At 40.0% G+C, this 18,129-nt stretch overlaps 1 protein-coding gene across 1 annotated transcript in view; it reads right to left on the bottom strand.

Moving 5' to 3' along the window:
• Nucleotides 1–18,129, bottom strand: part of ece2a (endothelin converting enzyme 2a) — an 86,643-nt gene that overhangs the window by 32,800 nt on the left and 35,714 nt on the right. The window contains exon 2 of the mRNA XM_053486809.1: nucleotides 12,333–12,616. Coding sequence (XP_053342784.1) covers nucleotides 12,333–12,616 — 284 coding nt within the window. The remainder of the gene's footprint in view (nucleotides 1–12,332; nucleotides 12,617–18,129) is intronic.

The raw sequence follows: 18,129 nt of genomic DNA, 5'->3' as shown, positions 1-18,129 counted from the left end.
GTGGAGGAGACCGAGCTTCCGTTTCTAGTATGGACAGATCCACAGGCTCCAAAAACACCAAGCCCGACGCTCTCTCACGTCAGTTATCTTTTTTCCCATGACTCTATGTCATGCGACACTACCCTGCCCTCTCGTTGTCTAATAGCAGCCGTGGAACTGGACATTGAGGCTGAAGTTAGGCAGGCATTGACCCAGGAGTCCGGCCCAAGCAACGTTCCCTCAGATCGCCTCTTTGTTCCCCTCTGTCTACGCTCACAGGTCCTGGAACCCAGGCTCCGCCCGAACCCGCTTCATCATTCAACAGTGCTTTTGGTAGGGAGAGATGTTTTCAGCTTTGTGGCAGCATGACAACCGGCCGCCCCGGCTGACCCCCTCAGACCCTTAGCCATACCTCACCGTCCCTGGTCTCAACTTGTAACAGGTCTACCCTCGTCAGATGGGAACACTTGTATTATGACCATTGTCGACTAGGAGTGTGACAAGATCTCGTGGTACAACATTTAAATCGTTGGTGTCGCAACACTTTGGATTCCTTGTGGAAATAAGAAACGGGGAAAAAATTACAGGCAAGGCAAAGACAATTTGCAAACACTGTAAGAAATTAATATCGTACACCTTAGCTAACACAAGCACAATGCAAAAGCATTTAGAAAACAACCACAGCTCGTTACTAAAAGCTGCGCCTGTAAAGAAAATGGAAAGCAATTCAATTCGCATGTAAGGGCAAACAACCATAACAAATGCCTTTGCAGCTAAACTTCCATCATACAATGCAAGAGCCAAGGCAATAACAAGAGACATTAGCGTTTTCATTGCAGCCGATATGAGATCATTTTCTAGACTTATCCACACACTGGAACCAAAGCACACCATCCCTTATTCTTAAAAAAGAACATGACCATATCTTAGTCTGTTCTGTATAGGTCATTACCTCATTACCCAGGTCTTAGCTCTTTTTCCATGCTTAAGAAAATTTTGTTCATTTAAATAAATTATGTTTCAGTTAAATAAAATGCTATTTTTGCTATTTATTTAAACATTGAAGATTTCTTTTTAAAAAATTTCTAAAAGTCTCGTCTCATCTTATTCTCGTGAACCCAGTCTCGTGTCTCGTCTCGTCTTGTGGGCAAAGCGTCTCGTCACACCCCTTTTGTCGACTGTTTCTCCAGGTCCGTTTACCTGGTTCCACTTACCAAACTTCCCTCCGTCAAGGAAACAACAGAGCAATGGTCCTCCATGGTTTCTGTCTTCACGGTCTCCTAACTGACATAGTTTCAGATCGAGGACCTCAGTTCACCTCAAGCTTCTGGAAGGCCTTTTGGCCAATGGCCAAACAGAACGAAAGAACCAAGCAATGGAAGTCGCCCTCCGGTGCATGACCACTCATGATGCTACCTCCCATGGGTTGCGTACACTCACAACTAGAGGTCCCAAGACCGACAACAAGAGGCGGTAGAGGTCCCCTCGGCCCAACATTTGGTCTACCGCTGGGACATGGTTATGAGCTAGACGATCCTTGATGCAAGCATTCAGGTCATACAAGGGACAGGCTGACCGGCACCTTACCAAGGCTCCCAGATCCCATATAGGGTAGAGAGTCATGCTCGCTATCAGGGACATCCCTCTCGCTATCAGGGACATCCCTCCTTAGTTTTCAAGTTTTTGTCTTGACGCCTTCACTGACGAATCATGCAGCTTTTGAACTCTCGCTCTCATTCCTCGACTACAGCTCTGCTTCGCGTTTTTGGCTCGACGCCCTCGCTGATGGATCACATGGCACTTTGAACACTCATCCATGTCTCTCGACTTCGACTCTGCTTCACGTCTCTCCACGACACACAGCTTCAAGTTCTCACACCTTTCAACGACTCATCGTAATATTTTTGGGTGGCTGAAACAGATTATCTGAGTTTAGATTATTTCCTATGGGAAATTAATTTAAGAACTTGCCTCCAGAACTGAATAAATTTGTTTCCCAAGATACTGCTGAATATCAATTTTAATTCTAATTCTCACTAATGTATGTAGCCTCAGAATGACTGAGAAACCTACAAAGTAAAATACGCTTCACCTGGACTATGTCCTAATGTACATTTAACTTGATTTGAAGTTCCTGTTAATAAAAAAGAAAACTTCCATGAAACCCCAATACTGTAGGGTAGTTACACAGCCCACAATCAAACCCAAAAGTTGTACTGCAATGCTTTATCTGTGTGTGTGTTTGTTGAGAAGGCTCTTGAATGTTCTCTTCTATTAACAGTGGTCCATTTGGGTTCTCTTTTTGAAGAAGCCAATATAAATATATTATTAATTAACATTGCACTGTGGTTAATGAGTGCTTGTTAGGGACAAAAACAGGAACAGAGATTTAAAATGCAAATGAAATCATGAGCATGTAGTATGCTTGTGCACATGATTCAAATTCCAAACAATGGAAGAATTAATTGAAATGAGAAGAAAGCAACCCTTGACTTTAATCAATCAGAGCAAGAAAGAGTCCTGTATGTGTGTCACATCTTCACTACAAACCATGATGAAGTGGATCTCCAGTCTGAGAGCGGTGTTTGCATCTACTTTGGAGTTAACATGGCTCATCGAAAACATAATGGACACACTTGATACAAGAAACACACTCTTGACTTAATATGGACATTTGATTTAAACCTGGAAAACATAATCAAAGTATGCTACTTCTAATTTAATTTTAATCACTACCCAATTTTATTAAAAATGCGTCATAACATACATACCTTGCCTTGATACTGGATCAAATGTGTAAACATGTTATGAAAGCACATATTTACAATCTGACCTTAACCCTTGTCGGCTGTTGAAACTAAAGGGCAAAATCAACCTTCCCTCAGCAGCTGACCTCATACTGGCACACGAGTCAAACACATAATTGCTGTTATGTATTTGTAAAATTTGTAAAATGGAATGGAGGACTGCTTTTGAAGAGCCCAGCCCTAGATTACAATATTGGAACAATTATAAATATTTTTCCTATTCTTACCACCAATTTAGTAAAAACTGCAGAATGCATGAAAACAATGGACACCGGATGCTAAGTGCATTCCTTCTAATTAATTTTCAGAAACAGAACTACTTTCAATAGGACTACAGATACCTTAAATGAATATTTCTAATTATTTAGTAAGACTTGATAGTCTTTTGGTCGCATCATGTGCATCAGTAAAACACTTTTGTCTGATTATTGTTTCTCTTCTTTAATTTGATGTTTATGTATATAATATTACTGTGAAAGTCTTTTTATCTGAGAAACATTTCTAAGCTTAAGAAATATCATGTTGATACATGATGAAAAAAAAACAACTTCCAGGTTGGACTACAAGAATTCTTTGCTGCCTGGATGGTTCCAGTAGGTGCATAAACAAGCTCCAATTAGTCCAGAGTGTAGCAGCCAGAGTCCTTATTATAACCAGAAAATATGACCGTATTATTCCTATTATATATTTAGACTTCCCTGCTAAAAAATATCCGTCTGGTTAGTGTTTGGAAATTGTTAGAAAGTTTATGTTTTATCTGAGCATTTAGTTAACTAGGTTGTTTCGCTTAGGTTAGGCTGTATAACTGGGAATTTCATGGACATAAAGAGTTATGATATGGATTGCAATTATTGCTGGAGTCTTTTTCTCTCCCAATAAAACAAGAGAACCACATATAAATCTGGAATGTTTTGAATACTGTTAACCCTTGTCCCTCATCTCACAGGCTCTTACAAAAGGGAAATCAAGTCAAAATTCATAAATATATATCTATTAATGATCCTACCTTAAGGTTTAATGTTTTGCTCATGCTAAGATGCTCTATGCTTACCACGGTTGTAAAAAGTGATTATTTGAGTTCTTTTAGTATTTTGAGTTCTCCCTGGCAGCTTAAACCAATCTGTCCATTTTCTATTGGGTGCCTACATACCGTAAATGAGCAGGACTATGGGTGTTTCTATTACAGTGGACAATGAGTCTACATTATTATATATTACATTATTAACATATACATGTTTAAAATTCTCTATGGGCAAATATCTGCTCATTCAAAGATCTAAGTTTAAGACTATATAAATCGAGAAAAAACTGACGGGATTTTCATAAAGCGGTAATGTAATGTATACCTGTACATACATCAAATGTTTTTGCTGGTAATCTTTATGGACTGGCCGGTCCGCACACAACTTGGCACAGTTTTTGTATTTCTTCCTGGCGCAACCCTCCAACCCGGCATGCATTTAGTTGCACGGGTAGGGGCATTGGGTGGGAATTGAACCTGCACCTTCCTCATGGCAGGCAAAACCCTACCACTGAGACACCTAAAAATACAAGCTTATGATTGTTACAAGGAAAAAACCTAGGATGACGTTGTGTATAAAATACATGCCACCACACATGCCACCGCTGGTGTATTTGGATAAGAAAGTGATCATTCACTTTCCCTCTGGCTGGGACATATTGCAATAAAGTCTGTTATAACATCTGCAGCGTCCCTAGATGAACTGTAATTTCTTTATCTCCTGTATATCGTGTGATCTGTTGGGAAATACTTGGCATTGTGTTTGTTGACAGAAATCTTGTTTTGCCCTCTTGTTTTATTCCCAGCTAAGGAAAAAGGATACAGCTCTATTTCACCATTGTACATTTAAGACACTGGTCTGACCTCAGCGTAGGCAGTATAGCGTAAATATTTTGCCAAACCCTACTCAGATTAAATTTTGTAATGCTTTCAGATTTCAGGATTTTTTTTTTTGCTCCTACCAAATGATATCAAGCAACACAGACTGTACACACACTAACACCTGCATATAAAAAATATAAATGCAGGTTAACGCTTTCGTCTCCTTAATTACTCAAGAAACAGACCACGCCTTGCCATGAAACTGCTCATCAGTTGTTTGCCCAATTAGTTTTGAGCCTGTGAAAATGAAGGCACTTGTATAAAAAATAGAAAAATGGTTTTTGTAAACCTCTTGAATTATATCTAAAAAATGTTACACTTCAATCACATATTATCCAACAGTTAGTTCTGACAGAGTAACCTGATTTGACGAGAGACATTCCATGACTGGTAATAATAGACGGTAATACCACTGGGACGTTTAACTATGCGCATCACTCCGCGTCACAGGTGTTCAAATAACCGTTAATTACACTAACTGTTGCTCGCAACATGACTGAAAGTAGGTCAGTACTGTCCGCAGCACTTTCAGTAAAAACACACGTCTGATAACATTATGTCATCTTAAACAGCACTTTGACTCCTTAAAAACAGCACTTTAAAGTCATCTTGAGTTGCTTCATAAGTGTTCTTTTTTATGGGCTACAGAGCTAACTAGCGCCTAAGTCATGGCTGTGTCCCAAATCCCTCTCTAAACCCTTATCGTCCAGCCTACATAGTGCATTTCCTTTCCATTTAATGCTAATTGGGAAGTTAACGTACATTACATTCTAAAGCGGGATAAATATAAAGAGAAATTTTAAAGAGATTTACAGGACTGTCCACCACCTCCACAGTTTATTCATCTCACTTTTTGGTTACATAGAACAGGTAAGAATTTAAAACTACTGTATCTTCACCTCTAATAATTACACTAACTGTCGGTCGCTAGTTCCAGCAGGTGCGGCTAGTTATACCCCTATCTCACCTACGCGGTTTCGCGCGATGGCTGGAAGTACGATTCATCACGATTCACTGCACGATTCACGATTCAAATTAAACAGCTTTCTTTCTGGGAGTATAGGTTGTGGTGTATTTAGTACAAATTTGACTAGCCATGGCCACATACAGTGGGTAGCCATACAGCTAGTTCCAGTGAGCCGTATGGATAGTTCCAGTGAAAAAAAATTAGTTTTTTCAATTTAGCTCAATGGGACTACAAAAAGCTCATATACAGTAAGTCTCAGCCAAATTTTTGTAACAAGGGTTGTGGAATTTGGCTCTGCACGTTCCACGAGCTTCCGCGAGGACCGGCAAAAAATTTTACGTTTAATTTTTAGTGCAGCAATTACTACGCCAAAACTCGTGGATAATCACAATGGACCGCACTTACAGCCGCCGCACAAAACCATGCTGACTCCGCGTAGGGGAATAAATCTGTTAATATAATGAAAATAAATGACGTTTGTAGAGCTGTTGTATAAAAGCAATATCGCACATAAGGTCCTTCCTACATCCGCATTACAGCCCTGATATCCATCACAACAGCATCCCCTTATGTGTGATATTGTTGCAATGTATTTTTACATTATTTAAAATCCATTGTGGTGGCAAAAAAAATGAACAAGACTTGTTTAACTGCTGAAACAATTACAGACCTGACTGTATGTCAACTCAGTCCAATCAGATCACTGGCAGCGCACCTGATGTGTGATAAACGTGAGCACGGCAGGACATCACTATTTTTGTATAATGGCTGTAGGAAGAAAAGACGTGGATTCATCATTTATTTATGCATTGTTATCCATAATTGACGGTGTGAATGCTGCTCTCTCACTCTTATTCCCACACACACCATCTTTCTTTCTTTCTCTCTCTCTTTCCCAATCTGTTTCGTTGTCCTCTGCAGTGCTACCTCAGTTTTCCAGTTCTTTCTCAATACGACAGAGCTGCCCTTGGACATCACATTCCTCCCTTTCTGCTTAGTAACCTGGTGACAGGAGACTAGGCGACTGAGGTGATGTCATTGACAGGCCAGAACTGGTGAGAGGAGTGATGTCACTGACACGAAGAGACCCACTCTACCATGCTGAGGTCATAAATGCAAAACGCTGCCAAGTACAGGTGTCATTTTGCACAGCTCATTTTAACCTCCATCTCCTATGTTCTCATTGTCCTCAAACACACACACGCACACACACACACACAAGGATCAGTTACGGTGGAGGGCAGGGGATGTGCGTTTTGCATCCAGGCGAGTAGTTAGGACTGCAAGTAGGTGTGTGTGAACTCACGCAGGACGTGCTGATGAAGGTGATAAAGAGTCATTCAGGGTGTGTGTGTGTGTGTGTGGGTGTGTGTGTGTGTGTGTGTGTGTGTGTGGGTCAGAGAGTGAATTTTACAGAAAGACAGTCTATTGGTGATTAGTGTTTTATACATGATGATGTCAGTGTGTGCAGTGTGTGTGTGTGTGTGCAGGTGCTACCTGAGAGTATGATATACTGAGGACAATGTAGAGGTAGACTTTCAGGAACAAATAGCCATTTATAGTTGTCTACTGTTACACACACACACACACACACAATACAATTAACCTGCTGTCTAACATTACACTGTATATGCAAGAAAGAGACTTACAGGATATTTTGACTCCCCTCCTGTAATGCGACAACCTGATTATTTTCAACTCACTTACGCCAGAAGTTTAAAGTGCAGTCGCTCGATTATGTCATGTATTAAATTTCAATAATAACAATCTTAATACTGGAAATGTATGACGTTGCTATGCACTTGTATTCAGCAAAAAGACAAAAATACACACTCACTCACTCATTGTCTACACCGCTTTATGCTGTGTACAGGGTCGGGGGGGAGGTCTAGAACCTATCCCAGAGTCCACAGCAGGGCACACACATACACACACTTATCTGTTCATTCACACACTATGGGCAATTTAGGAACATTGATTAGCCTGACCTGCATGTCTTTGGATTGTGGGAGGAAACCGGAGTACACGGAGGAAACCCACCAAGCACAAGGAGAACACACACACACACAGACCAGAGGCAGGAATTGAACCCGGAACCTGGGGATCAAGGTGACAATGCAAACTACTAAGCCCCTACAAAAAAACGTAACAAGCTTTTTTAGATATGAATACCCCCCAAAGATTTTGGAATACCCTTGTAGACTTTACACTAAATGAAAGCTGCACTTGTTGTTGTTGGTCTTTGGGCTTCTCCCGGCAAGGGTTCGCCATCTTGGCACATGTTTTTACGCTGGATGTTCTTCCTGAAGCAACCCTCCCATTTTGTCCGGGCTTGGAACCGGCACTGCATCCAGTGGCTGGGGTTTGGGCACTGGCTAGGAATCAAACCCGGGCCTTCGGCATGGCAGGTGAAAAAGCTACCACTGAGCCACCAGTGCTCCCTGAAACCTGACTACACTGTGAACCACATATTCTTCAGTTTGTCTGTACAGTTAATTTATTGTCTGGCCCAACGTTTAAAGAAACTGAAATTGTACACCAGAGGTTGACTAAGGACTCTGGGAAACATTACGTAAATTTGCTCACCAACTTGCATGCTTATTTGTTGAGTAAATTTTGCTAGACAACTGTTTTAATATCTGTTTATTACCTGGTTTGAAACGACAATGATCTCTTGCAGGAGTTGTCTGGGGAAAAAAAGCATGATGGTTAAACAACGCAAACTGTTGATTTGGGTGCCATTGCTCATGCTGAGAACTTTAATTATCTTCACTGCCAAAGCAAAGTCTATGGAGGACCAGCTGAGATCTGTGAGGATGACCATTTAATGTGAACATGGAATACAATTATTTAGTCATTAAGTGCATTAAAAGGGGGAGTTGTAATTTAATTTTGTTTTGTGACGGAAGCACAGAGCACCCAAAGAAAAAATGTAAAGAAAATAAACATTCAGAATGATGATAACATTTTGCCAAGCGGTTGTCTAGTGTCCTTTGGCAAAGCACATTTTTGATGTCACCAAGGGTCAGTTGACCTTGTTGACTCCCTGATTCTATTTTTTGAGTGAGGATGGTCTCGCACTCAGATGTACGAGTGGTTAAGTGGCCATCACCTGAGATCTCCCCACTAGAGGCTGACTGGGGGGGGATGCATGTTTGTTTGCATGGAAGGATTGTGGCTCTGATAGCTTACTATTAGTGTTCAGGTCAGGAAAACTTACAATGACCATGATTTACTTATATGCTCTTTAATTATGATTACTCTGAAGACAAACATGAAAAAATGATTTAAAGGTTGCCAGATTTTCTTTATTTACTGCTGCTGTAAAATCTCAAAACCTTTCATCACACACATTCATCACCCATGATGCGTTTTTAATCTGGCTGTGGTCATGCTACATCAGTTACAAGATCAAGACCACACGGCAATCCTCATACCGGTACCTTACAGAAATTGAATCAGTTATGAATTTAGATTCTTCTGTGTGCCGATTCATGTATCGCCACCACGACCTCAAAATAAATTTTTAAGTGATTTATTACATTTATAATAGATATGCACCAGTCGATCAGCCAGTGATCGGAATCAGCTGGTTTTCTGCTCAATCAATCATAACTGATCATGATAGACATAACCAATTCAGTTCTGCTTTTGAGTGGAACACAAACACATGTTCATGGTGTTACATTATTACAAGTTGCACGTTTTGAAAAGACTCCAAATTGCCTTATTTGTTTGCAAGGAAACTTGTCTCAAAACCGACTCATTACACACACTTACACCAGTCTCAAAACACAACGAGCACTAATTAATCTGGAAGCATGCACTTTAGAAGGTGCACATGGCTGTGTGTAGAAAAGGTTGTGATTCATTAAACCACTGGCTATGTCTTTGGTGTGAGGGTTTCTAAACACTTCTAACGATGGTATATCTGCGAGTGTAATGTGTGTGACTTTAAAAATAGTCTCCATCACAAGGCGTTCAAATGGTAAATTCAGTGGTTAATGGCAAACCACAAAACATGAATGGAAGGATTGCATAACAGGGTCTCATTTGCAACACCTGTGTGTGTGTGCATGCGTGTGCGTGTGTATGTGCTCGCGTTACAGTTAGAGATTGTTCAGTACACACTAAGAGATGCTAAGGAGTCGTGACAGGCAATTCACAAAGTGTGCGTGCGTGCATACATTCACTGTGTAAGTGCGCATGAGGATGTTCGTTTAACTTGTCGGTAAGTTTCGGTTAATATGTGCATTCATGGCTTTCCTTATTTAACTGACATTTTGTGCAACATACAGTTTCAGTTTCTTAGGTTTATGCTAATATCAATCTAGCTAATCTCTGGCTGTTTATCTTTACTTAGAGGAGGACTCTTATGAACTTCAACACAGTACTAACAGTCTTAATACGTTCCTCAATTTCTATATTTATTTACTTACTACAGTGAAACCTCGAACTGCGAGTAATGCGGTTAACAAGTGTTCCGCAAGACGGGCAAAGATTTTTCAATATTAACTTAGAAAACGAGCAATTCTTAGTTTACGAGCACCGAGTATCATGTATCACGCATGCACTTCTTGTTTTGACGCCGAGCATCACGTGATCACAACTGAGCCAACGGTTTTTCTCTCTTGCGCAGGGGAAAGGTGGGTAGTTGTCTCCCTTACTGGGTCTTAGTGTGTTCGACTCGATTACTGGTATAATCAACATGTGTGTACTGTTTACGATAACACTGTAACCACGTGTGTGTGTGTAAAACATATTTTATCTTTAACCTCTCTAATGACACTTGCTTTTGGTTTACACACGTGCACACTCGTGTGCTATAATAAACAGTGCATGCGTGCTGTACACACACATATACTAACACAAAATAAAATATGTTTTACACATATGTTTCTGTATCAGCCTGCACTTTGTCTGCGCGCACGTCATTGGATATCATGCCCCTTCACTCACACACACACACACACACACATACACACACCTCCTCAACTACTACCCTCGCCTTCACACACACAAACACACAGACCTCCTCCCCTACTACCCTCGCCTTCACACACACACACTTTATCTCTGCTCTATACAGAAACACTGCTCTGTCGCGATTCTTTTCAAAGGTAAAGTACAGTCTTTCCGTTAATGTGTGTGTGTGTGTGTAAGACGAGAAGAGGGGAGGGGCTGATTCCTCCTCTCCTCTTACTTTAGCTTCACACACATACACAAACACACACACACACACACACACACACACACAGCACCTGCCTGCATAAACGGAAACACTTATTTGTCAGGCTTTATTTTTAAATTTTTTTTAAAGGTAAAGTGCAGGTAAATTTGTTTTCCTTTTACTTTAGATTTTTGTATTAATTATTTTTATGTATTTATTTTTTTGGGCTGTGGAAGGAATAATTTAAGTTTTCATTATTTCTTTTGAGAAAATTCGCTCTCGTCTACGAGTGTTTTGAAAAACAAGCCAGCATTCAGAACGAATTATGCTCGTAACCCAAGGTTCCACTGTACCTTCTTTTCAGTCCCCAAATTTCTCTCCTAATTATGAACGTCATCTAATTATTTGTTCTGTATTCTCACTTTCATAAAGATTTCATATGAAAAGCACACCGCAATTGTTCTGACAGAGGAGCATTCACATGTTGTGTCCAGTGTTAACGTGGGCATACGCAACCAATGAAAGTTATGTAAGATTGGTGAGAAAATTGTTTCCCATTAGACCAGCCAGAGAACGTACAGGGTTTGAAAATGAAGAAAGAAAAATGAGGAGGTGAAAGCTGGAGGGACAAGGAGCAAAAAAAATTTTCAGGTTCTTCACAGGTGATGAAGGTTGACTGAAAAAAAGATTCTGCTGCCAGAGATTATAAGTATTTAATTGTATTTAGAAATTCATGTTTTTACTCAGCTAAAACTCAGCTGGTGGCACGGTGGCTTAGTGGCTAGCACTGTCGCCTTGCGCCTCCAGGGTCCGGGTTCGATTCCCGCCTTCATGTCACCTGTCCACACTTTAAAGGTCTCGGTTACTAAACTCTTAGAAACAAGCAGCAGATAGTAAACCTCATATAACTAAATAAATAAATAACAAAGTAATTTTCCAGCATACGCACACATACACAAACAAAACATGTCAGCAACGTCTGCCAGGCTGTTTATACCCTGGGTACTCTGTAATCCAAGGTACAGTGTAAATATATAAAATGGCCCAGAAACACCTAGCCAACACTGAGGAACTCATACGAGCTGATGGGTCAAAGTGCAGAATCTGCCATGATATGGTGACACTTGAGCAGCGAAGATTAAGGGCCTTGCTCAAGGGCTTGACCATACAACCTTCTGTCCAGTAGCCCAGAGCCTTAAACACTCCGCCACTGCTGGGATTTGTCCCCAAGATCTCCTGCTTACTAGACCAACATTTTGACCAACTATGCAACATTTACACACGTGGTTGTCAAAACAAAGGCTATTCTAAAATACTTTACTCCCCCGTTAATCCATTCAATCTGTTTCCATTCTCCTGCACTGATTCTCTCAGCAGAACAGCCAATCAGAGATCCCAAAGAAAAACTACAACTACTGGTTTACTGGTCCTAAGTGAACTAGAAGAAATGTATATATGTAAATAGCAAATAAAATAACATATTTTATGATGAGATTAGTGAAGTACCTCTTTAAGAATTTTGTGCAATAGCTGGGCGCTGGCATCTGAAATGTTCCAAGGGTCTCGTTCCTCCACTAGCATGGCATCCAGCGTGCCCTTTTCTATGACCACGTCAAATGAGCAATCGGGGAAAGCCAGGCGACGGGCATCCATGCACACCCAGCTCATGCCCATGCAGTCAGAGTGACGCTGCGCCATGTTCTCCACACACACACTGGAGTAGTCCACGTTTGTGATGCTCGTGTAGCCGGCCAGGTACATGTCCAAGCTCAGAGCGCTGTTCCCACAACCTGAGACAAGAAAAACAAAGAAATATTGAATACAATGGTCAAATCTTAAGATTACACATGAAATGCTAAACTGAAGTCCACTTCTCTTATTAATAAGCTCGTAACTGGGGGGCTGTTCTTAGCTATAAAACAGAAGAACACTTATTGTCAAATATCTTAATTACTAATTTATATTTACATTTATGCATTTAGGCATCCAAAGCGACTTAAAGTTGTATTTCATTACAAGGTTAAGGGCCTTGCTCAAGGGCCCAACAGGGACAACTTGGCAGTTGCGGGATTTGAACCTTTTTGAAAAAAAAAAAAGGCAGTCTGTATTGTTGTGAAATCTACAAATAAGTAAGATTTATAAATATTTAAAAATTAATACACATTAATTAGGCTCCTTCCATCATATTTTTAAAATGCGACTTAAATGGAGATGCACAACAGAATCCCGGTCGATTTTAATAAGGAACAAAATGTTTTGAGTTGACAGGCAGTTTACCAGGCTGTGACGAATTTAGTCTGTCTCCGTCAGTTACACTCAGGCTGAGGATGGTACTTGCACAAAGTCAGCAGGGCTGTCACGTTTTGCCACCTCTGTTCCAAAACCGTGAGTAACACTCATTATCACTTCTTTCCTTGGCTAATTAAAAAGGCCTTAACAAGTGGCGAGTTAGCGCAAGAATTTAATCACAGATTCTCTCTTTTCCCCTCATCTCTTTCATTTTTATTTTCTGTTCCATGTTTGACAGTTAAGAAAAGCAGATGCAATGAGATCATTACTGACACAATGATAATAATAATAATAATAACAACAACAACAATACAACTTTAAGTCACACCAGAACTTCTGACCGATTGACATTTACAGGATACTTTAGACACCAAGGGGTGATGAGACTCTTAGCTGCAGTAAAACATGGTGCAGAAGTAGTAGAGAAGGGTGTAGATCCATGATCATGAACGATGGCACGTGCATATTACAGGAATTCGGGTGGGAGTTATTGCCATACACTCGCTTACGGTCCTTACCTGACTCGAAGGGATTTCTACACATTTGGGCCATTAAAGGAGTTCCTGGTCAGCCTTTCAGATGTGAAGCAGACAGGCTGATCATGGCTCCTGCAAACTCAGAGACTTTCTACTTTGATGTTATCCAAGCACTAGTGAAACGCTGAGATAAGTGCATTAGTGTAGCAGGGGATCATATAAAGAAATAAAGCAAGTTTTAACTCTCATAACTGTATTTTGTTATTCTGCACAATTAAAAGTCCCGTTTTAAATTAAAAATATTAAATAAATATATGAATACATTTATAGGCCAGGAAGGCAACTTTTTGTTTTACAGGTATTTAAACATGAGAGAGAGAGAGAGAGAGAGAGGGAGGGGTGGAGACAGAGAGAGAGAGAGAGAGAGAGAGAGAGAGAGGAGGGAGGGGTGGAGACAGAGAGAGAGAGAGAGAGAGAGAGAGAGAGAGGAGGGAGGGGTGGAGACAGAGAGAGAGAGAGAGAGAGAGAGAGAGAGGAGGGAGGGGTGGAGACAGAGAGAGAGAGAGAGAGAGAGAGACGGGGAGGGGAGACCCACTGCACTCTAGTTAGTCTTCAAGGACGCCTCTTAACCTTTCTCTTTTTCCGATGGCAACATGGACACATTTCTGGGGCTCTAAATGGTTTTGCATTCCAGGAAGGCCACAACACCATGGAACCCATACTGTGTCCCACCCCAGCCCACCTGATTTAATTCATCAAGACCTTGATAACGAGCTGCTGATATGAACTGGGTGGTAGAGCAAGGAAAACCTGATTTAAGCCGTGCCGTAACAGAATATGGCTATGTGTGACCTTTAGAACTTAACCCTAACTTTAACCTTAGATGTACAAGCTGTAAACATGGGGACATTTGGCTTCTACAGAAACAGTTGCTCCGTATAAAACCTTCAATGGTCTGTCTTTTTTTTTTTTAATGGTCTATGTTCTTGCAATAAATACATATGTAGTTCCAATTTGTCTAAATTAGATCTAAGATTCGAAGTAAACCGTACACTGTGCATGTACATTGTTGACCCCAGGACTGGATGGTGGTCTACAGAACAATACACAAACCGTCTTGCAAACACTGATCTGTCATTGCTTTCTCCCTGAATGTCTGAGAAGCTTTTAATGAGACATGAACCTGAGTGTAGTGTAAACGTTAGCACTGCCGATTCTGACAAAACGGTTCTTCTCCGTCTCTCACTCACGTCTCCGTTCTCACCATCTGTCTCTCATTCTTCCGCTTCCATCTCCCAGCACCCCCCTCCTCCCCTTGTTTTTGTTGACATGGACAGAACGGAAAACGGGATTCCCTTCTAATGAAAAGCACCGGAATGTTCTGGCAGAGGTATTAGGCTGCAGGGCTGCGTTCCAGTACTTTTTATAACGTGCCCTTGTCACCTTTGATTTACCAGTTACCCTTTGGGGAATCCCCGGTGCCATCTTGCGCTATTCTAAAACTTTACTCCCTGGTTCAAGTGAAGTTTGTAACATAAGCTCTTGGAAGCCAGAAGGATCAAGTCAACATTGCTGTAAAAATCCCGAAGCAGAACCTGAGCCAGAGGTCACAGCAATCTGCTGCAAACAAGACCGATTGAGCTGATCATCAATAATAACATACAGCATATAAAACTAAATATATGTTTATTATTTTTTTACCTCAGTCATATGATAAACTGATGAAACTCTGTGACACAATATTGTGTTAACTACTGAGCAAGCAGCTGCTTAATTAAAGAGCAATTAGACAGCATATGTGGTTTTACACTGTTTAACTACATTCGCTTGCTGCCAAAATGACGTAGTGCTACACTTTCAGAGGTCTCATGCCAATTAAAATATTATAAATATATAATAAATAAATGATAAAAACACATATCAAATACATTTTATTTTACTTAAGTTAGCATGCCAGTGACATGAAGCTGTATTGTCTGCTTCAATCTGCTCTGGTTACTCACGAGATAAAATTTAACAGATGCTCTCCAATCCAGACATCCACACTACATGTACAGTATGTATGTTAGTGTCTAATCAAACACCTTCCAGCAGAGTCTAGGAGATTGTACATCAACACTTTTTTTTGATTGCCAACATACTAGACCATTAAGATACTATACTTATCTGGTAACAAGTCCTTTGTGTCCTGGTTACTTTTATATGGCGATTTTAACATAACCTTTTATTTACAGCTAATAAATTTATTGATGGGAGACACCCTTATTTGATTTCAGTTTTTGAACCGAAACTCTGTGAAGTGGGGCATTGTATATAGTGTACATATACACACACAGTGGTACATCGGCATACAAATGCTCCAACTCACGAATTTTATCTCTTTTTTTTGGCCAAGGATTTTGCCTCAGCATACAAAGCATCTTCGGGATATAACTAACCAAATGCCACGCACATGTCCAGGAAGCAACTTTTTGCGATTTTTTTTTTTTTTTTTTTTGTGGGTTTTTTCTCTCTCTTGCGCTGTGGAATTGTGGGTAATCGCCTCCCCTGCTGGGACTTAGTGCTCGTCTCTTACTGGTATAATCAACATCCATACACTCGTGTACTGTTTACTATAACACTGTGACCACGTGTGTGTGTGTGAAACATATTTAATTTTGTGTTTGTTAGCGTGTTTGCACAGCGCGCGTATAAAGCAAAAGCAAGTCTCATAGGGGGTAAAGATCCATTTTTCCTCTCCTCTCGTGTTTCGAGACAGAGCGGAGTTTGTGTGTAAGGCAGAGAATGTGTGTGTCTACAGTGTGTGTGTACACACACACACACACACACAGACACTCCTGAGAGTTTTATTTATTTGATAGTTTATTTCACATTTCTTGTTTGTAAAGGCTAAATACAAATAAAGAGTGAACCTTATTTTTTTTGTACTGTTTTTATTAAAGAAAAAAAAATATAATTTTAATAGGAGGTGTCTGGAGGTATTATAGACTTCAGTTTGCAGACATCCATTGTGTGTGTCCTCGGCAGTTTTTTCCTGAGGGTTTTTTAAATTGTCCATATCGGTATCGGAATTATATCGTATTGACTAAAATTAAGAAATATATTGTGGATATAAATTTTTGCCATATCGTCCAGCCCTAGGAGACATTTTCAGTTTAATTTTTAAAGCAGCCGGTACCAACAGGAGACATAAATTAAGGTTAAGTGCGGTTTAATGTCCATTTTTTCATTCTTATTAATTACTTAATTGACACATCTTTAATTACTTAATTGACACATATGATTATAGCATGACTATTGGTAATATTGGTAATATTTTTGAGTACTGGAACAAATTATCTGCATTAACTTTATTCCCTATGGTAAAATGTTCCTTGAATTCACGGATTAAATTCATATGCCAAGGTACCACTGTGTGTGTGTGTGTGTGTGTATTTTTTATCAACAATTTACAACAATACAAATGAAAAAAAAATTCCTTGCTTTGATTTAGTGTATGTATTTTTCATTTCATTTTGCTTAGCTGTTTTGTTTATTAGTTTTTCATTTTTTAACTTAAAGTTAACAAATTAGGACAGGATATTAATATAAAAAACATGAATAACATGTCAATTGTTGACCAATATCAGTTATTGCCATTTCTGATGCATCATCTCTCACAAGAGTTGTCTGATGATGTGATGTGAATCTGGAAACAATAAAGAACAATCACCGTCATAGGCGTAATTTATTAAAACCAGCCAGTACAACCCACTAAACATTACATCATATAATAATAAATTGAAATAAAACTGTTATAAAACATGATAAAGTGGTTGACTTTTTCAATTCTATGTTATTGGCAAGCAAAGAATAATATTCTGCATGTGATATTTGGTCGAGTCCAAACTCATCCTCCATGTCGTCTAAAACACGTAGCAGTAATGATGCAAGACACAGCAAGCGCATACAGAATGAAAAGAGGAAGCGTAAAAGACCAACCAGCAATTATCAGTGGTTGATTGCTCAACAGAATAAAAGCTAAAAAGTATCTTCCCAACAGTTCGGTACATCACAAAGTTTGCACTTTAATACCATCATGTACAGTATGATACATCATGTGAATGATTTTACGCTCATCAGCTGTACTAGTTGGGATTTGGGATATGTAGAGCATGTTAATGGGAAACTGAAAACAGGCTTAGGGCATGTCCTCAGACACCCCTACAAGAGTGGAGATCTCAAACCCCTCCTCTACAATGTTGAATCCAAAGTTGCACCCTTGTTTAGGGTAACCATAAACAGCTCATCACAATAATTGTGTGAGAATTAAAATCATTTTTACACGTTATTTCTATTTTCACAGGCACAAATGAAATTGGACAAACTAGCATTTTTTCCTTTTTTTGGATTTTTCTCAGATTTTTTTCCCTAATTTAGTCATTTCCCATTCCTCCCCGTCACTAGGGGGCATCCACATTAAGGCTACTACCACTCAGTCGGGAGAGCCGAAGACTATCACATGTTTCCTCCGAACCACGTGATGCCAGCCGACCGCA

This window comes from Clarias gariepinus, chromosome 25 (genome assembly GCF_024256425.1).
Source record: "Clarias gariepinus isolate MV-2021 ecotype Netherlands chromosome 25, CGAR_prim_01v2, whole genome shotgun sequence".
Lineage (NCBI taxonomy): Eukaryota > Metazoa > Chordata > Actinopteri > Siluriformes > Clariidae > Clarias > Clarias gariepinus.
The sequence above is the reverse complement of the archived record's forward strand: the minus strand, read 5'-3'. Positions and strand labels throughout refer to the sequence as shown.